General features: G+C 41.3%; 1 protein-coding gene across 2 annotated transcripts; it reads left to right on the forward strand.

The window, feature by feature from the left end:
• Positions 1–4,317: 4,317 nt before the first annotated feature.
• On the forward strand, positions 4,318–20,582 carry Mat2b (methionine adenosyltransferase 2 non-catalytic beta subunit). Of its 2 annotated transcripts, none has more exons than XM_048436002.3 (7): positions 4,318–4,474; positions 11,246–11,440; positions 13,478–13,592; positions 14,128–14,280; positions 16,352–16,545; positions 19,008–19,121; positions 19,711–20,582. In XM_048436002.3, exons 1-7 carry the CDS (start codon positions 4,445–4,447, stop codon positions 19,879–19,881), a joined length of 972 nt encoding a protein of 323 aa, XP_048291959.3. In that variant the 5' UTR covers positions 4,318–4,444; the 3' UTR covers positions 19,882–20,582. The 2 variants fall into 2 exon arrangements, with proteins under 2 accessions (XP_048291959.3, XP_085550979.2); XM_085694853.2 differs by lacking the exon at positions 4,318–4,474 and adding an exon at positions 6,599–6,757.
• Positions 20,583–23,375: the final 2,793 nt, after the last annotated feature.

The raw sequence follows: 23,375 nt of genomic DNA on the forward strand, positions 1-23,375 counted from the left end.
TGTGATGGCTCTCACTACATCAAACTAATATCCCAAAAATGTTAACTGAACCCAAAGTTGTGACTTAATGGATACAAAATATGATTGTACTGTTGTTTTAAAATGCAGGTATAGCTATGCATGGTTGTACATAATTCTAGCTCTTGGGAGGCTGAGGCAGGAAAATGTAAGTTCATGGCTGGCCTGGACTTCATAGGGAGACCCTGTGTTTGTATTTGGGCATCTCTACTGGCCTAACCTTGGGTTCTGACAGGATACATCCTGAGCTGGAGCCACTGAGAGCACCTCCTATGCACTTTCACTATGTTCCCTTTTAAAAGGTGGACCTTGCCCACCTTCCATCTCTTTCTCTCCCCCCTTTCTCTTTCTCTTCTGCCACTCTTGTCCCCAGGAACTGATCTCTGCCCTCCTTTCTGCCCTCTTCTCTGTACCCTTTTCTGCTCCTCTTGCCTCTAAAATAAAATTCCCATGTGAGTCCTGTTATATGGCGTGACTCCTTTCCTGCCGGTTTTAAATAAATTACAACACCGTCTTATTAAAAAAAAAAACATTGGATATAAGCTACATATAGCAATAGAGTGAAATAAACATATCTTTTGTGTTTTAACACAAGTTCTGGTAAATGTCTATACTCTTGAAATTCACATTCCATTGATAAAATAAGTTCACTCTTCAGAAAGTTTACTAAGGCCTCCACTGCCAATCCCTGTTTTTCTACCAGCACAAGGTTATGCCTTCCATAGAATTTCACATACATGGAATCATATTCTCTGTGCCTAGCTTCATTCACTCTGCAAAATGACAGATTCTTTCCTATAGTTTATTTCTTTGTATTCCTAAGTAGTATTCCCCAGTATGGATGAACCAGAATTTATCTGTTTATCTGTTGACAATTGTTTGGTTTAGCTCAAGTTTCATGCCATTTTGAATTCAGCAATAGGGCTGGTGAGGTGGCTCAGTGGGTAAAAGTGCTTGGCACCAAGCCAAAGAACCTGAGTCCAATCACCACGTAGTCACAATAGCAGGAGAGACCTGGAGGTGGTGGCACTCGGGAGGCAGAGGCAGGCAGATCTCTGAGTTCGAGGCCAGTCTGGTCTATAGAGCGAGTTCCAGGATTGGCTCCATAGCTACTGAGAAACCTTGTCTCGAAAAACTAAAAAGAAAAAGAAAGAAAAAATAGCAGGAGAAAACCAACTTCTACAAATTAACCTCTGCTCCCCTCCCCAGCACAGTGCCCTTCCCCCCGCCATGCACAAAAAGAAAAAAAAATTTAAGAGTGGTATTAAGCATCTCTGACTACTCATGTATAAATCTTCGTGAATGGGGTATATATGCTTTCATTATGAATGCATGCCTATATTACTGGTCGATGGGGAAGTGTACATTTAAGAATGTCAGCCGTATGTATTTTCAAATGGTTTCACCATTTTTGTACTCCCACTAGCATGGAGTGAGCAATCTGACTGTGGAAAATGCTTGCAAGTGAAGGGGTTAAGAATGAGCCACATTAACATTCACTGTTTGGAATTAGACACTTAAGAAGATGATTCTGATCTTTCTGTTCCTTGAAGGTAGAAGGAAAGCCACCTTCTTATTACCATGAATGGGGAGTTGAACCTAACAGAGTTGTGCAAACCTTACCAAAATTACTCCCAACTGCCAATCTCACCATGTAATTGTTTTGCTGTTCATAACTTACTACTATTCTTTGTCTAATTCAATGTATAATTGTTGAACTCTTGGATCCTTATTGTCTGGGTCTTTAGTGCCTTATTCGGGCAACATTGCCGTGTAAAACATGTTCTTAATAAGCTTATTTGTTTGATGGCAATTTAATTCTCAGCTCCAGCTGAAAACGTTAAGAACACAGAGGTAAACATTGCATTTTAGCATTTAACGTTTGGGCTGGAGAGATGGCTCAGTAGTTGAGAACACTGACTGCTCTTCCAGAGGACGCAGGTTCAATTCCTAGCACCCATATGAAGGTTCACAGCTGTCTATAACTCCAGTTCCAGGGAACCAACACCCTAACACAGATGTACATACATATAGGCAAAGCAACAGGCACATAAAATAGATTCAAAATTTTGGCCAGGCGGTTGTGGCGTACGCCTTTAATCCCAGCACTGGAGAGGCAAAGGCAGGCGGATCTCTGTGAGTTCAAGGCCAGCCTGGTCTATAAGAGCTTGCTCTAGGACAGGCTCCAAAGCTAGAGAGAAATCTAAAGCATTTAAAGTTGGGTAAATCTGTTCAATTTCAACCAGTCTATGTAGGTGTGCAATGATATCTCAATGTGTTAGGTACTTATTGGCCCTTCCTGTGTTTTCCTTTGCGACGTCTGGTAAACTTTTCTTCAATTTAAAACATTGGTGACTGGAGAGATGGCTCAGTGCTTAACAGCACTGGCTCTTCCAGAGGACTTGAGTTCACTTCCTAGCACCTACATAGCAGCTAACAACTGTAACTCCTAGATCTGACACCCTCACATAGACATACATGCAGACAAAACACCAATGCACATAAAAATAAATTATTAAACAATTAAAAGTTGTTTTTCAAATTATTGAATTACAGTTCTTTAAATATTCTGAAAATACTCTTTTCAGGTATATGTATTAAAATTATTTTTCCCAGTCTGTAGATAATTTGAATTTATTAATAGTGTCTTCTCCTGAAAGACTCCAAATGCATTTGTAAGCCCCCTCAACCTAAGACATTTTTCTAAAACCTTACATTCTCATCCTCCTGTGTCCTTGTGAATAACCACATGCTGGACTGCCCATCCTCCTGTGTCCTTGTGAATAATCTTCAAACAACTCCATTCTGGGAATTAAGGCAAAGACAACCCACAGATGTTGACTCAGTTCCTGATGTTTGATTTAGTCAGTAGAACAAGGCCAGGATGGCCCATAGATGCTCCCTTTATCTCACCTGACCACGCAGCTATTCTCCTGCCCTGGAATAGACCAATCACTGCTAGTGACCTTTTAAATAAGCCAATCCAATAAGTTGGAAAACAACCTACAGGCTCCCCCTTGTGTCTGTGGCTTTTTGTTTTAAAAGATGGACTGTAACAGCTATCGGATGTCCTTCATATTCCGAACCTGAAGGGCCCTGTCATGACAGAATAAAAATCCTCTTGCTTTTGCATCAATTGAGGTTATGTGAGTGGTGTCTGGAGCAACTCTTCCCTGATGTTTGTACTTCTAGTCCAACACTCCTAAGCAGGAGTGTTTCACCTTGAGGAATTTCAATTTATCATTTAAGAAAGTGGGTGGTTTTAATTTCACGGCTGTATCCAAGATACCGAAAGATATCACCCTATATTTGAATTCTTTGATACTGCAGCTTTTGCATTTTGACTGTAGATGAATCCTCTGAATTCCTCCTACAGCTTGCCACATGCCCTATGCCCTCTGGGCAGGCTATAAAGCTGAGAGGCATTTTAAAGCTCAATTTCAATACCAGTTTCCCTAGACGTTAAAACAGTGCAAGGCCATAAACTCAAACTACAGTCTCAAAGCAGAACTAAGCAAGCTTAAATCGCCCTTGAGACTACGAATTGCTTCACTCCTAAAAGGTGGTTCTACACTGTTGATGCTGTTAGGGGCAGGTTTGGAAAGTACTGAGAAGTGGTATTTAATGCTTTGCTAAATATAAACAGAATACAGTCAATGGAAATGACCAGACACACTCTACATTTGTGTGTTGACTACCACTATGGTTTTTAAATTGCCCTTTGAAATCGTTAAATTAAAAAAAGAAAAAAAAGAGCATTGGATGGAGAGGGCGAGATGGCTCAGTGGTTAGGAGCATTTATTTTACTTTCAAAGCAGCTGGGTTCGATTCCCAGCACCCACAAAATGGCTCACAACTATCCATAACCCCAGTTCCAGGAGATCCAACAAGCACACATGGTGCTCATATATGCATGCGAACAAAATATTCATACACACAAAATAAACTTTTTGGAAAGCACTGAGGAATTTTACTGAAGGTTCTGTTAAGAGTGAAACGTGAAATATTTCAAACCAGGAATCAGTTGCATTGTGCTTCCCAACTTGGCTCATTCTCGCTACTGGAGACGTCAAGAAGTTCTAGCGGGAGAATTGCACGTCTTTTTTTTTTTTTAATGTTTGTTTCGTTTAATAGTTCGGTCATACGGATTTTGGTAATGGACCCTCTCTTGACTTGAAATTAAACACGAAACTTCTCATTGGGTAGTTTCAAAACGAACAGGAGGAATCAGATGCCAGTTTACTGCACTGTGGAAAACTGCACGAGATTCTAGGATTGGAATGGAAATGCTAATTTAAAAGGTCAAGCGGAGCTGCGCCTCACGTTTTTGGCGTCCGTGTGCGGGCGGAGCAAACAAAGACCCAGCCCGAGAAGCCAGACGCCGATATTCCTCCCGCTGCTGTTTCCCCAAAATAGTTCTGGAATCATGCCTGAAATGCCGGAGGACATGGAACAGGTAAGAGCTAGCAATTCAAGACACAGTCTCGACTCCGCGTTGACTTAAAAGCGATTCAGAACGGCTGGTAAGAGCAAAATGGGTGTAAAGGAAATATTTGCCGGTGCCATTTATTTCCTTAAGAAACAGAAGCTTGAGACACAGAATAAACTCTCTTGGGTCTCTGACCCGAAAAATCAAACTGTGTTTGACAGAAATAAAATGTGAAGCAGAACGAGTTTCATTCTCCACATTAACTGCAATGGTGGCGAAGGTTCTGTATAGTATAAAATTTAATCTGTGGTGCATGCCCGGCTTTTGTCTTGTAGGGCTTGAATCTGCTAATGGGACTTTCAGTTCCAGTTTGCACTCTTTAAGACGTGATCCCTGTCGGAAGTCGAACATTGATTGTACACATAGAACCTTTTTTTTTATTAAGCAAAATGACTAAAAATTGCATTTAAATATGTGCCCCTAGAGATCTATGCCCAACTTTTGCCTGACAGGTGTCAAACCATATTCTTAAATGTAGGCAAACAAATATTTCCTTACTCACTCAAAGGTTGCACAGCGGATCAAACTGCAAATTGCAGAAATCCTTAAATGTTCCTATTGAGTACAATTTATAATCCCCTCTAGGAAGCGATTCCTTCACACATTCCAACTAGAGACTTGAAACATTCTCACTTTAAGAAGGATGTGGGATCTTGGATCTGTCCTCTCCCTCGGACTTTTTCTTTCTAATTATTCTTGTAATTTAATTTAGTGTTAGGTAGCCCTTTTAGTAACCTTAAGGCCTGGATTAGAAAAAAAAAAATGAAAAAGTGACGGGCGTCGGGATGCCCCCCGCCCCTGACAAAGAATTACGTGAAAGAGGAATACGTTTTTTTAGTTTATGGGGGAGGAAGGAAAAATCACCTGGCTCTGACAAAAACTTTTTCTAAACGGCAGCTTGATCGTTAGTTTAAAAATAAACCAGACGGATTGTGACAAAAAGGCGTTTGGGGGAAATCCAGGCAATGGTCACGTTCAGGGGCGAGTTTTGAAATCCCTTGTGTGAGTGTCTGGATGAGAACAGAGGGCTGGGTCGAAGCAGGCTTTTATTTACAGTGTAGGCTTCATAGGCTTGGCTGGCGCTGTACTTCGGAGTTTTTAACCTGCAGGTAATTGAGTGCTGAGTCAGACACTAGGGGCTGTTGTTTCTGATTAACTTTTAAACAGCCACACAGGTTTGGAAGAGTGCCCGGCACTGCGCGCGTCCTTTCTTGGCGCCATCATTTTAAGTTTTTGCAGCTCCTCCAAAGCTTGGCTCGAGCAGCCCCGCAGCGTCCCCTAAAGTGACTTCCTCCACATAGAGCAGTCAGAACACCTGTTATATCTACTTAAAAGTGGACCAGGCTTGTTATCGCAATTGTTTCTCATTTTGTAATTTTTAAATTACCCAAATGATATTTTTTCCCACACCGTTTTTTATTTTTAATTAGCTGAAAATAATTACACACTTAAAAAACTCCCCAGCATTTTTTTTTAACTTTCCAGAAAAACTTAGTTTCCAGAGATGTTAATGACTCAGAGGACAGCACCTATTTTTATTCTTTCTCTTTGCCTTGAACAAACAAACGACCAACTAACTTGCCTAGATTGATCCCATTCCTGGGATCCCAGCTCTTGGGAGGGGAAGCTGGAGGGTCAGAAGTTCAAGATCATTCCCTGACAGCGTGGGCTGGAAACTGCCTGAAACCAACCCAAATCAGCCTTAGCGTTGTGGTCCTGGGACCATCCTTGCTTTTTGCCTCTCCTCAGGTTACTGATGTTGTAGTCTACTTTGTGTAATATATGCACAGTTGACGCTTAGGCATTTCGCAGCCTGCAAACACAGAACTCTAGGCCACTCGATTCTTTATACCCCTTCACTAGGAAGGAAGAAGTAGACAGATTAAAAAAAACATCACTCACTCCGTTAAACCCAAGTAAGCCTGCAGTCACTGCTTGGCGTTGCTCTATCTCTTTAAGAACTGGCACGTGGGCTAGAGCGTCCCTTGAGGTCCCGCCCCGTGTTGAATGCGTGGCGGGAGGTGGCCAATCAACGGCCGCGGCCATGGCGGCGGAAGCCGGAAGCGGCGGCCCGGGTCGGCCAGGGCCTAGGGGGAGGAGGGCCAAGGGCGCGGGCGCTGTGGCCCCCGGCTGTGCTGCGCTGGAGGTGGCTGCGGTCGCGACGGCGACGGCGCAAAGGCGGCTGGCATGGTGGGCCGGGAGAAAGAGCTCTCTATCCACTTCGTTCCCGGCAGCTGCCGGCTGGTGGAGGTGAGGTGCGGGGCGGGGAGCCCTGGGTGGCGCCTCTGAGTTTGTTTACCTCGCTCGCTGCAGGCTTCCCCTGAGCCGCTGCAGCCAGGAAGTTGGGGCGGGGTGGGGGGCCCCCAGTCGCCCCAGAAGGCTTGTTTCCATTTGAGTTCTGAGGGCATCACCTTTGTTTTGTATTCCTGGATCTTTAAGGAGATGGGAGGGTGGCTTTTCATAAATGAGGGCGTTGGGGATATCAGCCCAGTGACTTCATAGTTTACAGGGCACGTTACTTCGGGCACTTTTAGAGGTGTCAGTATTCCCCAGTATGCGATGCTGTTAACGCTCGGTCTCACAGTGAGAACACAGTCTTTGCCGCGAGTTTATTCACTAAGGTTTGAGCAAGAAGTCTAATACAGGTTTGTTTGGCCCTTGGCCACCTAGGGTTTCAAGTCTTGCAGGGTGGAAGACGACTGAGATTTGGGAGATCAAGTGTCTGGTAAACTTCCTCTGCCTCTTCCTAAATCCGAGGCGTTTTGTTTTGAGCCCCTTAGCAATCACTGGCCTACACAATTGACAAGACTTAATTCCCAAGTCAGTGTGTCTTGCAGGTATAAGAAAGTATAGGAGATGACCAGTTTTGTTCATGCCCCCAAATATTTGTCTGTCTATTTAGATGGAGTCTCTGCTGGCTTGTTTGTCTGGGTTTTGTTGTTTTTGTTTTTCGAAACAACTCACTCTGTAGACCAGGCTGGCCTCAAACTCACAGAGATCCGCCAACCTCTGCCTACCGAGTGCCGGGATTAAAGGTGTGGACCGCCATGGCCTGGACTGCTGACTAGTTTTACGACCATTTAATACAAGCTGGAGAGGAGGGGACCTCAGCAAAAAGCCTCTTTAAGATTAGGCTGCAGGCAAACCTGTAGGGCATTGACGGACCAGCCCATTGAGGGATTTAGCCAGGTAGGCAGGTGTCCTAGAAAGTGGGTTGAGCAGGCAAGCCATTTAAACTGCCCTTCACCATAGCCTGCCTCAGGTTCCTGCCCTGTTGACTTCCTGTCCTGACTTCCTCCAATGATGAGCAGTGATTTGATAGTGGAAGCCAAATAAACTCTTTCCTCCTTCTTTTGGTCCTGTTTTATCACAGCATAGTAACCAACCCTAACTAGAACAGGTTTCCTCTGTATAACCCTTGCTGTCCTTGATCTCAACAGAGACTTCCTTGCCTCTACACTCCAGAGTGCCAGGATTAAAGGCATGGCACCATGTCCAGCTGCAAGATTTTTATTATATTTGGGTGATGTACATTCGGTATTGCCTCCAAGTGACTAAGCTTTAGCTAAATTTGCAGTTTCAGGCTGTGACCGTTTCTGCATGCGTGCGTGTATGTACATATGTAAGGTTAATGTTTTGAAATTACAGAGTAGAGTGGTAAGCTGGGTGTAACTGACTTGAATGCCTTTAAGCTCAGCACTTCAGCAGTAGATATGATTGCTTTTTAGGGTGGTGGGATATACGGGTAACTTTTCATGTTTTCATTTATTTCTTGAAACAGGATCTTATTCAGTATTCATGAGTGGCCTCAAACCCATGGCAATCTGTCTGCCTCTGCCTTCCACCATGGTTTTCATTAAAACAAAAAAGCGTAGAGTAGCTGGGCATGGCGGCTTACGCTCCAAGCCCAGTACTCTGAAAGCTAAAGCTGGGGGATCTCCAGGCAAGCCAGGAATACATAGTGAGACCCTGTCTCAAGCAAAGCAGCAACAAAAAGATACAGACAGCTGTGGTTTGCAGGCACTTGTTTCTCTCAACTAGGGCTATTGAAATTTACTCTTGGAACTCCAAGGATTGGCATGGTAAATGTGAAAGAGGCCGTATCAGTTCCTGTTAAGAATACTGCCTCTGGGTACAATGGGGAGACAGGCAGTTGGGCTATTCCCCTCTGGATTCCTTTCCTAGCAGCCTGGAGCTCTTTTCTTAAATCTCAAGGATGTTTGGGGCTGTTACAGACATGATTGTGAGTGAGTGTTGAGCTTTCTAGTTTTCTGTCATTTTTTTTTCTCCTTTGGACACTGGTCTATATGCCGGGGCTGGTCTTGAACTCAGGATCCTCCTATCTGGGATGGCTAGTGCTAGTTCTGGTATTATAGGAGCGCACTACACATGTGGACTTTCCGGTTTACTTTCTTTAAAAAAAATATTGTGTGTGTGTGCTTTGTGTATGGAGATGTGTATAATATGTGTCCATTATGCACTAAGGCCAAAAGAGGATGCTGTGCCCCAGAAACCAGAGTTAGAGATGATTGTTAGCCACCATGTTAAGTCTAACCAGGGTCTCTGGAAGATCAGCCAGCGCTCTTTCACCTCTGAGCCCCCTCTCCAGCCCCTTGTGTTTTCTTTTATGGTGTTTCTGCATGGTATTTATTCCATGTACAGTGTTTTCCAAGTCTGTACCAGACTTGGCATGTTTTGACCACTTTCATTTCAGCTTTGTGTGTGCGTGTGTATATAAGCATGGATTTTGGGCCAGGGTCATGCTATATGGTCCTGTAGACCCGGCTCTTCTCAGTTGACTGATAGCCCCCTGTTTCTATCCCCGACTGACTGCTGGGATTAGAGGCCATCCCCACACCTGTTTTATAGTAAAGGCTTTGTAGAGTCATTTTCTTGCCAAAGATCAAAGAAAATAATTTTGTTGGCTTGAGTCTTTGTTTTTGAAAATTGCCTGACTTAGAGCCAATGGGGGGGGGGGGTTGTCACACTGTCACATGAAATCTCTTTAATTAAAAAAAAATTGAAATTGGTTGAATTTAAATCCTTAATTTTTTTGGTATACTGCTCCCCCCCCCCACAAACCCCTTCATCTCCTTTTGGTTTCAGCTTTTTTACATGTTAGAAACACCTGATTTTGGTGTCATTAAGTAAAGTATGTATGTTTACTAAACCCTTTACCTTACATGAAGTTAGGGCTCAAAATGTCTGACTATTTCTTATGCAAAACCTTTTTTGCTAGCTGAGAATTAGGGGACTTTTAATAGAAATCGGGCCTCATGATGAACTTTGTGAAAGTTTCAGCTGTGGAACTTATACTGGACTCACAGGTGTGTGACACCATGCCAGCTGGAAACACTATTTTTAAAAAAGGATAAATTGCCTTTACTTGAGAATTCAGAAGGAAAGTGTTTCTTTTTTTTTTTTTTGGAACTTTGCCTTGAATATACAGAATTTAAATTATTCCTTCAGCTTTTAAACATTTCTATGAACATGAATATTTTTCTCAATAGCAACATAGATCAGTTCAAAAATTTCCTTACTGTCTGTAACTATTAGTCATAAGTATTCTATGTAAGTAAATTTAGTGCTGACTGAGGGATATACATTAGTTTGTTCAGATTTAAAATATATGTTTTAAAGATCAAATTAGTTTTAGTCTAAATAAACTGCTTTGAAATGTTGACAGACTTTCAAACCTATAAAAATGTGACGTGTCATCTGAGGCTTGCGCATTTTCATAATACCTTCGAAGATGGGGAATTCTTGTTGACTACTCATCAAGGTGATACACCATCACTTCATCCATCAGAAAAGCAAAATAACTTCCATTATTAACATGAAATCTAAATCAAGTAGGGAAGTTACTTGTGATTTATCTTAGGTTCTTTTTCTTCATTATTAATACTTTGTTCTATTATTTTTTTCTTTTTTACTAGTCTGGAAGATTTTAGTTTTTATTAACTTAATAAAAATTTTTATATGCATGAGTGTATCTCCTGTGTGTGTCTGTGCACCGCATGCATGCCTGGTGCCCACAGAAGCAAGAAGAGGGCATCAGATCCTCTGAACTAGGAGTTAACAGAGTTTTTAGTTGCCTCTGGGTTCTGGGAATCAAGAAGAACTTGCAGTGTTCTTTACCACTGAGCCATCTCTCCTGCCCCTTATTTTTTATGTTAGAGTCTTCTGTGTGTGAATGCAGCTGCTCTCAGAGGCCAGAGATCTGGAGCTTGAGTTATAGGTGGTTGTAAGTCACTCAGCAGCTGTCTTCTGCAAAAGCAGTGTGTGTTCTGACCACTGAGCCACCTCTCTAGTCTCAATGAGATTGATTATTAAAACTTATCAAGTGGGGACCGGAAAGATGATTCTGTGGTTAAGAGTACTTTGTTGATTTGCAATGTGCCCAGGCCTAGTTCCCAGCACCTGCCTGTAAACCCACTGCCTGAACTTCAGTTCCAGGAGATGTTACACCCTCTTCCGCTCTCTCCCAGCAATGCAGGTGGTGCGCATGCCTGCAGGCAAAACATTCATACACATAAAATAAGATAATTAAAAAACAAACTTATTAAGTTGTGCAGTTGTTGGTGCAGTTTGATTAATCTAGCTTTAAAACTGAGTTTTTAGGTATGTGACATTAATAAGAAAAATATTTAGATTTCAGGTATTTGGCACAAAATGATGGCAGCCCATTTCTTTAGGAGAATTGTTTTCAAACTGACTTTCCTTCTTTTCCACTTCTAGGAGGAAGTAAACATCCCTACCCGGCGGGTTCTAGTTACAGGCGCCACGGGGCTTCTTGGCAGAGCAGTTTACAAAGAATTTCAACAAAGTAACTGGCACACTGTTGGCTGTGGCTTTCGAAGAGCAAGGCCAAAATTTGAACAGGTGAACCTGTTGGATTCTGAAGCAGTTCATCACCTCATTCATGATTTTCAGGTATGGGTTTTTATGTCTGAAGCTGTATGTGCATTCTGTTCAGAGTTCTCTAAAGGTGTGAGCCCTAGAACATGGGTACTCAAAACACTGGGGAAACCTGACTTTAGGCTGTATGCCCAAGGAGTATACTATATTAAATTCTTGATGGACCCTGGATGCTACATGTGAAGCATCCCAGATTCTGCACATTTAAGTTTAAAAATAATTATACTTCTTAAAATTGGGTATGTGGGCGTCCATTCTCTGCCTCTTTCTCCTCTTAAAATTTATTTTTATATATTTTCTGTGTATGGGTATAGGTGGAGTTTTTCTGTGTCCTGGCAATTGCTCCCAAATAAGACTTATTTGGACTTATTATTAATTGTAAATGCTTGGCCAGTAGCTCAGGCTTGTTACTAACTCTTACATTTTTAATTAACCCATATTTCTTATCTACACTCTGCCATGTGAGTTGGTACCTTTTCTCAGTACAGCAAATTCATCTCCTGTAGATTCAAAGGAGATCTCCTTCCCTTCTTCATGCTCTCTTTTTGTCTGCAAGTCCTGCCTAACCTCTACCTGTCCAACTATTGACCAGTAGCTCCTTTATTAACCCAATCACAGTGACGTATATTCACACAGTATAAAGGAATATTCCACATATGCGTGTTTTGCCTGCATGTGTATGTTTGTGCAACACGCGTGTGCAGTGTCTGCAGAGGCCAGAAAAGGAAGTCTGTCTGATTGAAACTGGAGTTACAAATGGTTGTTAGTTGTTGTGTGGCTTCCACGGCACATTGACTGTTAGCACAGTCTTAGTTCTTGCTCTGTTCTTCTTGCATTTAAAAAAAAAAAATTCTTTGTAAAAGATCTCCTGCATCCCTCTGTTTTGGTGTGTAAGGAAGACTTGTTCTGTTCACAGTACTTCCTGTGTCCTGGTTAGTTGTCAACTTGACAAGAGCTATAGCCATCTACAAAGAGATAATCTCAGTTGAGAAAATACCTCTACCATGTTGGTCTATGGGGCTTTTTCTTTATTTATTTTTATTAATATGACTGATGTGGGTGGGCCTGGGTTGTATAAGAAAGCAGGCTGAGCATGCTAGCGGGAGCAAGCTGGTAAGCAGAGTACACCTTTGGCTTCAAGACCACTTCCTGCCTTGACTCCCTTCAGTGATGTACTTTGGTGTGTAAGTGAAACAAACCCTTTGCTCCCCAATTTGCTTTTGGTCCACAGTAATAGGAAAATAACTAGGACAGGAGGGCTTACTGCATTTATGGTCAAATGGACACACAGGTTCTGTAAATAATTGATTCTGGTTAAATGACTGGTCAAAAGGCTTGAATTTAAACATCTAACTTGCAGCGGATATTACTTGCCTTTTGTCATGAATTCATTAAATGCTAGGGCTGGAGCGGCAGAGCACTTAGAACGTGTGAGGCCTGGGGTCTGATGAGTGCACAGTCATAGTTGTATACATGGTAACCCTTTTCCACCACATCAGCATAGGCTTCTTATTTTGATTATAGATACAGTTACTGACAGTTTTTTCTGCATTTTGGTCTAGGGATTACTAAGTTGCTTCTTACCTTGGCTAGGTATGACGTTTGGGCTTTACCTGCCTGATGTGTGATGTGCAAAGTGTGCGACATCGTGTGTGTGTGTGTGTGTGTGTGTGTGTGTGTGTGTGTTTTAAGAAGAAAAAGGGGGGGCTGGAGAGATGGCTCAGTGGTTAAGAGCATTGCCTGCTCTTCCAAAGGTCCTGAGTTCAATTCCCAGCAACCACATGGTGGTTCACAACCATCTGTAATGAGGTCTGGCGCCCTCTTCTGGCCTGCAGACATACACACAGACAGAATATTGTATACATAATAAATAAATAAATATTTTTAAAAAAAAAAGAAGAAAAAGGAAGTATGACAAACTATTAAAAATTAAATGATTTATTAGTTAAAGGAATATTGGCTTAAGTAACCTTTTTTCTCCGAAGTTCCTCTAAGGAAGCCATTGTTCTGTTGCTTACCGTTTTGAGTTTCAACTCAGTGTTTAACTTTCAGCCTCACGTCATAGTGCACTGTGCTGCAGAGAGAAGACCAGATGTTGTTGAGAGTCAGCCAGATGCTGCCTCCCAGCTGAACGTGGATGCTTCTGGGAATTTAGCAAAGGAGGCAGGTAATGCTACTTTTTTTTTTTTTGAAAGACATGCCTATTTTAGGTTTAGGAATGTTTTATCTGCATGTGTGTCTATGCGCCGTTAGTGTGCCTTCTATCCTTGGGGGTCGGAAGAGGACTTCAGAACCCTGGAACTGGAGTTTCAGGTGGTTGTGAGCATCCATGTGGGTGCTAGGAACCAAACCCAGGTCCTCTAGAAGAGCACCGGTGTTGCTAGCTGTGAGCCTTCTCCAGCCTCCTTCACTGTGGTTTTGGCTTTTGTTTGTTTTGTTTTTCCAGACAGGAGTTCTGTGTTACCCTGACTGTTCTGCAGCTCACCCTGTAGACCAGGCTGGACTCAGATTCAGGGAGGTCCACTTGCCTCTGCGTCTAGAGTTTTAGGATTACGGGCGTGCACCACCACTGTCCGGCTTCACCGGGTTGTTTCAGTTGAAAGTTTTGTTGCTCTCTTACATGAGTTTTTGTTAAAGAAAAAAAAAAACAGAAAACATTGCAAGCAAAAGTAATGAAGTGGACATATCTTTTTTTTTTGTAGCTGCTATTGGAGCATTTCTCATCTACATTAGCTCAGATTATGTGTTTGATGGCACAAACCCCCCTTATACAGAAGAAGATATACCAAATCCCTTGAATCTCTATGGCAAAACAAAATTAGATGGAGAAAAGGCAGTCCTGGAGAACAATTTAGGTAAGATACAGCATCTTTGGCACCTGATGAAGACTGTGTTGTGTTGTTTATGAAAAGATATGTCCTAATTTATAAAAATATCCAGAATTGCTGTATGTATGTGTTACATGCCTGAACTCCCAGTACTGAGAAGCTCGGTCAGTGAAGTTCTGTTCTTCCCTCTTCTAATTAAAAAAGGGAAAGAAAGAAAAGGGAACTGTAGGTTACTAGAAATTAGAGCCTATGGACAGGTGAGATAGCTCAGTAGGTAAAAGTGCTTGCCACCAATTGATTAGTTTGATTCCTGAGACTATGTTGTGAACAGAGAGAACTGGCTCCTGTAAGTTGTCACTGACACACACACACACACACAAATAAATGTAATAAAATTTTGAGGCATCCTATACCTTGGTCTTTTCTTTTTAACATGTGCATTTATGTGTACATGTATAACTTCTTTGAAAAGAAACTAAAAGAAAATTTAAAGCTGGGAGAATGAAATCTCTCGTGTGTGCTGTTCCTTCGGGAAGACAAACATGAAATATTGCTTCTTAAGAGCTATTTCTAAATAATTTTTTTCAAGTGTTTGCGTTTTGATTCATAATCTGACTTCCTTCCCATATCTTTGCATCTCATTATATGTGCTGCAGTTCTGACGTGACGTCTTCCTGTCTGTGGGCACACCGTGCTCACTGTTTTCTCTCTGTGGCAGCACCATGCTCAACATGATGATCCCTGTGGAAACTGATGCTTTAGGTCATAGTGTACCCCTGAGCAGCAGCCACCAGCTTGTGATGCCCTCATTTATGGACATTAATTTGTCAGGTTTTGTGTTTCGTTTTGTTTTTTAAGTATTCTAAGTTCTTCTGTCTCAGTGGTAGAGTACTTGCTGAGCATGCCAATGCCCAAGGTTAGAGGTCCAGTGCCACCAGATACAGTAGATACACAAATGCGCATCAGCCCCGCAGAAGTCACGCTAGCATCAGTCTCTGCCTTGCTTGCTCTGCTTCATGTCGCTGTTACAGCGCACAGAATGGATCACTTAGAAAGAACTGGAATTTACTTCTCACAGTTCTGGAGGCTGGGAAGTCTTAGCCTCCAAGAGCCAGCGTGTGGTAAAGGCCTCCTCTCTGCTTGTCCTATACCAAACTAGACTGCTCTCCATTAAGCTTTTTCATAGTGGTATCTTCATGACCTAAACATCTTCCCAAAGCACCTCCCCCAACCAAGCATGTGCGTGCACATACTCATGTATCTTTCTGTCTACCTACCTATATACTCATCCATCTATCTACCTACGTACCTACCTATCTATCTTTCTGTTGGACTGGGAATTAAATGTCAATATATAATTTTGGAGTGGGTACAACATTCCAACCACACCAACACCTGCTTTTACTTTCTCTGTAATTATAAAAGAAAATAGATGTCTACTTTGTTAAAGTGCTAATAATCTGACAGCTATCAAACCCTTCACCAGATACCAGCATAAAATCTAATATTGAACATTTCTTCAACCATGGTTATAAGTGTGGGACCACTCAGCCCTACCCTCAAATTGATCACTTTTTGATTGGTACTTTTGTGCGTGTATGCTTGGCCAAATTCAGCAATGATCAGTGCAGTCTCCAAACACTTGGTTTAGTTGTGCTTCTTGTAGGGGCTGGAGTGTTGTTTACATAATCGCGTGGTGTTTACCAGTCAGGAGGAAACCTTTCACTGATGTATTCCAGCTATCAAATACATAGCCTGTGTAGATGGTTTCCCAGTTGGCCCAAAATTGTTCTTCATTGCTGTTGTCTTTCACTTGACCTCCAGTCAGGAGTATTCATTTCCTTTTGTTGTCTATATAGGCTCTATTTTCTAATGGGTATAATGACCAGTTATATAGGAATTCTGTATGTGACAACAGATACTTACATATTCATGATCACCTTTAAGTTTGTTCAGTTAAGAGCTGCATCCCTTCCTGGTATTTTTATATTAAAAGTCAAGGTTTCTCCTTTGCTATTATTTAAATTCACACAATTTCTCTTTACATCAAAACATGGGAAAGAGCCAGCCATAAAATATCTACATGTGTTGTCCCTAGGTGCTGCTGTTTTGAGAATTCCTGTTCTGTATGGGGAAGTTGAAAAGCTTGAAGAAAGTGCTGTGACTGTTATGTTCGACAAGGTGCAATTCAGCAACAAGTCAGCCAACATGGACCACTGGCAGCAGAGGTTCCCCACACACGTGAAGGATGTAGCCAGTGTGTGCCGGCAGCTGGCAGAGAAGAGGATGCTGGTGAGTCTTGGGAAAGATGGGGCCTGACTTCTGTCTTAGTGAAAATCCTGCTTTGGTGTTTGGACCTCCATGGGTGTGCACAGATTCTCACAGACTGAAAGTTAAACATGGTTTAAGAATCGGAAATCAACAAAAGCAGTTTAGTAGGGGCTGTGTTCATGAGATCCGTAGTGTGCAAGAATCTGTCCCTGCCTTCCTCGTTCTGGGAGTAAAGACTCAGTGGACTAACCACACCCAGTGAGAGGTTTTTTTTTTATTTATTACATATGTGTGTGTCTTCATGAATTTTTATACACCACATGCATGCAAGTGTCCAAGGCAACCAGAGGTCATTGGATTCCCTGGGAATAGAACCCAAATCCTCTTAAGGAAAAAATAAGCACTCTTAACCACTGAGCCATCTTTCCACCCCAGAATGGAAATAAATTTTAAGCATTTGGGGAAGTTGGCATTAAATAAAATACCCATAAGAAGACTGGAGACAGTTTAGATTACGAGTAATGCTGGCCACAGCATGACTCCATTTTTTTTTTTACTACCTACCTACCCACCTATCTACTTACCTTTTTATCTTTCTTTCTGTTGGACTGGGAATTAAATTTCAATATATAATTTTGGAGTGGGTACAACATTCCAACCACAGCAAGATCTGTCTTTAATTGCTCTGTGATTATAAAAGAAAAAAGATGTCTACTTTGTTAAAGTGTTAATAATCTGACAGCTATCAAACCTTCACCAGATACCAGTATAAAAATCTAATATTGAGGGCTGGAGAAATGGCTCAGAGATTAAGAGCACTGCTTGCTCTTCCAAAGGTCCTGAGTTCAATTCCCGGCAACCACATGGTGGCTTACAACCATCTGTAATGAGATCTGGTGCCCTCTTCTGGCCTTCAGGCATACACACAGACAGAATATTGTGTACATAACAAATAAATATTTTTAAAAAAATCTAATATTGAATATTTCTTCAACCATGGTTATAAGTGTGTGAAAATGAAAATTATACTGTTCTAAGCAGACTTTCCTTTCCCACCCGCCAGTTCCCAAATAGAGATTTTAACATAGAGATTTAACATTATTTATAAATGCTTAGGCACTAGCTTAGGTTTGTTTTTAGCTAGCTCCTAATAACTTAAATTAACCCATTTCTATTAATATGTGTGCTGCCCAGACTTGTTTACCTCATGTACATACATACTTCCAGTCCTGCTCACTCTACATCTCATGACATCTCCTCAGACTCTCCCCTGCTTCCTCCTAATGTTCTAATGTTCTCCTTGCCCTGAAAATCCTGTGGTCATCGACCAGTCAGCTCTTTATTAACCAACAAGAGTAATGCATATTTACAGTGTACATAAAGAGTATTCCACAGCATACTAGTGTTTATTGTGGGTAAACTAAAAGTTTCTTCATACAGATGAAGACAGGTACCAACACCAGAGGTTGTCCTTTGACCTTCACATACATGCTGTGGCATACACACCTGAGTTCACACACATACAGTTAATTCTATATAAGAAGCTTTTGGAAATCTGTTAGGGGGAGGAAGCCTCAGCAAGCCTGGAAATAATAGCATGGCATCGTTAAGTGTTTTTAACTAGTTCATCTCTTAGGTTTCTTGAGGTGACTAGTTTATTGTCCAGAGTGGCCTTGAATCCTTGTGTAACTTAGGCTGCCCTTGCAATTCAAGACTGTCGTTCTGCCTCATCTTTCCCAAATGCTAGGATTACTAGCGTGTGTCGCTGTGCTTATCAGGTTCATTTTAAAATGGTTTCATAACTGATCTTGGTGGTGCACACTTGTAATGCCAGCATTTGAGATCATGCTAGTAAAACAGCAGAGTCAAGTGGATCCCTATGAATTGTAGGCCCATAGAATATATGTGTCCAGATAGTGAGTCAAGGCTAGGAAACAAAACTTTTTGTTTTGCTTAAAACAAAAAAAGTGAGGCTAAGGATGTGATTCAGACCATAAGAGTGCTTGTCCAGCATGGAAAAAGCCTTGTAGTGAATCATAGGACCTCATAAACCTCATAAAACATGCATGATGGTGCATGCCTTTAATCCCTGAGCTTGGAAGACTCAGAAACTGGAGATGAGCCTCAGCTATATGCTGACTTTGAGGACAGCCTAGACTGTGTGAGATCATGTCTCAAAACTGCTTTGTTTTTATTTTAACTTAAAATAATTTAAAATGTTAAAGTTAGTCACTGTGTGTCTAAATTGGAGCCACTTGTGTTTTTATTTCAAAAAATTATTTCTATAAATTGCTTTTAGTGTTGGATTATTTGTAGATATTTGATTTTAGCTATTTTGAAGAGAATATTCCAGAAAAGGTGGGTTTGCTTTTGATTCTTGGACCTTTAAAATTAAAATTCTTGTCAAACTTTACCATTGATTTTATTTTTTCTTTATCTCTCCCCCTCTATATCTTTCTCTCTTCCCTTGTGTTTGTTGTTAGGATCCAACCATTAAGGGAACCTTTCACTGGTCTGGGAATGAGCAGATGACCAAATATGAAATGGCATGTGCGATTGCAGATGCCTTCAACCTCCCAAGCAGTCACTTAAGACCGGTAAGTCTGCTGATTGACACCTCCCTCCTGACCTCCTAAGGCCGCTATATGTTATTAATAGCATTTTTCTGTTTGGGATAATTAATCAAGGTGAACTTAATTTGGATCTTGGCAGTATCTGACTATAAATTATCCCTAAAGAAGTCAGAGTATTGATGGAGGTAAAAGGGGGTGGGGTGGGGAGGGGGGTACTTGCTGTAGAACCCAACAACCTGAGTCAGTCTACATGACCGAAGGAGAGAACTGACTCCCATTGTCGGTCTTCTGACTGCCACATGAGCATATACTCCATGTGCACACGCACACACAGACATATGCACTTTTTGTTTTGTTTTGTTTTGTTTTTCAAGATAGGGTCTTATTATGTAGCTGTGGCTGTCCTGGAACTCACTCCGTTCTGGGATTAAAGGTGTGTGTCACCACCACCTGGCTGATTTTTTTTTTCTAAGTATTGTCTTGATGGCAGCATGTTTATTTTTCTAGATCTAAGAAGATCAGGTCTTTTTTCACTAAGGGAAAGCTGAAATAGTTATCAAGTCTCAAGATGTTACTTCCTTTACCCATGATTTGTTTTTGTTTTTCCTTAAAGATTACTGACAGTCCCGTCATAGGAGCACAACGCCCCAAAAACGCTCAGCTCGACTGCTCCAAATTGGAGACTTTGGGCATTGGCCAGCGGACGCCATTTCGAATTGGAATCAAAGACTCGCTCTGGCCTTTCCTCATCGACAAGAGATGGAGACAGACTGTCTTTCATTAGTTTATGTGCTGTGTATTTTTTAAATGAAAAGTATAGTATGTGGCACTTTTCAAGAATAAAGGAAATAGTTTTGTATGAGTACTCCTTAATTGTGACTCATGATCCTTCAGGTAAATGATGCTGTTGCACTAGGGGAATGTCGACGAGACTGAGGGCAGCCATGCCTTGTTTGCAGTCATGACTTTGAGTTGATGGTTTCGTTCTGGTTCACCTTGCTCTTCAAGTAATGTAAATTATGATTCTTAATGTCCGAAAGCTGGGATGAAACAGACTGTTAGACTCTGGATGAAATGCATTATCCATTCCTGTAACTCTGTTTTTGTTTTGTTTGTGACCTTTGTATATTGATAGTTTCAGTGCGTGTAGGATCCTATAAAAATCATCGCTGCTCATTGTTTGCTTTGCTTGAGCCCAGATCAAAATGCTTGAAGAAAAGGAAACTTTATTTTTGCAACTTTTTAAGTATGGTTTTTATGCTTGATTCTTAATGTGTATATCAGAACTGTATTTCCTGACACCTCACCTGCATAGCACCATGTGGCAGACACTTGAGAGTGTGTGTGTGTATTTTTTAAAATATAAATACGTATCTGTCTCTTTCACTCTGTCACCAAGTGATATTTCATACATGTGCTTATAATAATGAGCCTTGTTTGTCTTTTGATCACTTATGAATAACAATAAATACTGCTGGCATGTAAGACTTTGGTTTCTCTTTTTTATTTAAAAATATATAACATTTTAATTCTTTGAGAATCTCAGTGTATTTTGATCATATTCACCCTTACACCCCCAGCTCCTCCTATATCTGTCCCTACTTCCATAATATTTTGTTGTTTCATTTTGTTTTCAAGAACACTGACTCTAATCTCTCCCCATACTCATGGGTGGAGCCACCCACTTGAGATTGTTGACCCCCCCAGGGACCACACTCTTCAGCTGTCTTCCTTTCGCAGAATTGTTTTCTCTTTAATTTGTTTCTTTTTAAATTGTAAGTACTGCTAGGCATGGTGATGCACATCATTTATTCTGTAAGAACCAGGTAGATCTGCTTTTGAGGCCAGCCTGGTCTAAATAGCAAGTATCAGGCCAGCCAGGGCTACATAGTGAGACAATATAAGGACTGACTGTAAACCAATTACTCACTTTAGTTTTCAAATTAGACACTTAGGATTTCTGCTATGTAATGTCAGCATGCACTGTGGTATAAGGTAACCCTTATACTTGATCTAGAAGTATTTTTGTACCAACTGATTAGAAACAACTTGATAGTCTTGCTATGTTTAGAGTTTACTTAGAATTTGGGAATTGGGATGGACCTTGTTTGGATCATTTGGTTATAGCAATCATCAGACTGCATTAGGTTTTGGAATTTACTGGGTTATTTCTGACACCATCTGAAATCATTGTCAATGCACTGAAATAGAATGTACAAAATTAAAGCCTGCTAGTTGGGATGATGGTACATTTCTATATTCCCAGCATAGGAAACTGAGGCAGGAGGATTACTGTGAGTTCAAGGACAGCCTGTGTTACAAAGCAAACAAAAATAAGTGAAATTGAGAATTTAGAGGTCTTCTTCAAATTGTTGTATATTCTGATTTTTTTAAAGTGTTTTACTTGCATATAAGTGGAGTGCATATAAGTGCATATAAGTGGAATGCATATAAGGTGGTGTGCCCACCTGTGCCTCCCGAGAGCTGAGATGAAAGGCGTGTGCCACCACCACCTGGTTATTAATAGATTTTTTTTTTAATAAAATATTTTTTGAAACAATCTTTTCTCATTTTACATGCCTATCCCAGTTCTCGCTCCCTCCTCTCCTCCGGACCCCCATCCACTCCTTAAAGAGGGTAAGGCTTCTCAAGAGGAGTCAATGAAGTCTGACATATCACTTTGAGGAAGGACCGTGGCCCTCCCCCCTGTATCTAGACGGTGCAACGTATCCCTCCAAAAAGAATGAGCTCCAAAATGCCAGTTCAAGCACTAGGGATAAATACTGGTCTCACTGCCAGTGGCCCCACAGACTGTCCATGCCACATGACTGTCATCCACATTTGGTGGGCCTAGTTTGGTCCTGTGTAAGTTCCCCTGCTATCAGTCCAAAGTCAGTGAGCTCTCACTGGCTCAAGTCAACTGCCTCTGTGGGTATCCCTGTCATGGTCTTGACCCCTTTGCTCATATTATTGCTCCTCCCTCTCTTGTACTAGTCTCCTGAAACTCTGTCCAGTGCTTCACTGTGGATCTCTGCATCTGCTTCCATCACTTACTGAAAGAAGCTTCTTTATGACAAAGTAGTCATTAATCTGATTACAGGGAAAGGCCAGTTCGGGCACCCTCTCCACTATTGCTTAGGGTCCTAATTGGGATCATTCTTGTGGATTCTTGAGAATTTTCTTAGTGCCAGGATTCTTGCTAGCCCCATAATGGCTCCCTCAATCATTATTGCTCTCCCTCTCTGTCCTTCCACCATCTCAACAATCCCATTCCTTCATGTTCTCCTGCTTTCTCTTTTCCCCTCTCCTCCCACTCTGAATTTTCTCAGGAGATCTTGTCTATTATCAGTCCCCAGGGAGATCCATGTATGTCTCTCTTAGGGTTCTCCCTGTTACCTACCTTCTCTGGGGTTGTGGACTATAGGCTGGTTATCCTTTGCTAATATCCACTTATGAGTTAAGTTCATACCATGTTTTTCTTTCTGGGTCTGGATTAACACACTCAGGATGGTTCCATTCATTTGCAATGCAAATTTACCACTGAGTAAATTTTTACTCTATTGTGTAAATGTACTACATTTTCTTTATCCATTTTTCGCTTGAGGGGCATCTAGGTTGCTTCCAGGTTCTGACTATTACAAATAATGCTGCTATGAACACAGCTGAACAAATGTCCTTGTGGTATGAGTGTACATCTTTTGGGTATATACCCAAAAGTGGTGTTACTGGGTCTTGAGGTAGATTGATTCCCAATTTTCTGAGAAACTGCCATACTGATTTTCAAAGTGACTGTAAATGTTTGCACACCCACCAGCAATGGAGGAGCGATTTTCTTACTCTGCATTCTTTCCAGCATAAGCTGTCATCAGAGTTTTCAATCCTGGTCATTCTGATAGGTGTAAGATGGAATATCAGAGTTGTTTTGATTTGTATTTCCCTGATGGCTAAGGATGTTGAACAATTCCTCAAGTGTCTTTCAACCATTTATAATTCTTCTCTTGAGAATTCGGCTTAGATCTATACCCCATTTTTGATTGGATTATTTGGTATTTTGATGTCTAGTTTCTTGAGTTTTTTATATATTTTGGAGATCAGTCCTTTGTCCAATGTGGGGTTTATATATATATTGGAGATCAGTCCTCTGCCAATGATCTTTTCCCATTCAGTTGGTTGCTGTTTTGTGTTATTGACTATGTCCTTTGCCTTACAGAAGTTTCTTTGTTTTAGGAGGTCCCATTTATTCATTGTTGTTCTCAGTGTCTATGCTACTGAGATTTT

The sequence above is a fragment of the Myodes glareolus genome, chromosome 9, assembly GCF_982192425.1.
Source record: "Myodes glareolus chromosome 9, mMyoGla1.1, whole genome shotgun sequence".
Taxonomy (NCBI): Eukaryota; Metazoa; Chordata; class Mammalia; order Rodentia; family Cricetidae; genus Myodes; species Myodes glareolus.

What these genes read in the sequence shown, in the direction of transcription:
- Mat2b (XM_085694853.2), top strand. Translation starts at nt 6,695, where the DNA reads ATGGTGGGCCGGGAGAAAGAGCTCTCTATCCACTTCGTTCCCGGCAGC. An exon ending in ACCTCATTCATGATTTTCAG is followed by an intron (nt 11,441 to 13,477) that starts GTATGGGTTTTT and finishes TTTAACTTTCAG; the next exon opens with CCTCACGTCATAGTGCACTG. An exon ending in CAAGCAGTCACTTAAGACCG is followed by an intron (nt 19,122 to 19,710) that starts GTAAGTCTGCTG and finishes TTTTCCTTAAAG; the next exon opens with ATTACTGACAGTCCCGTCAT.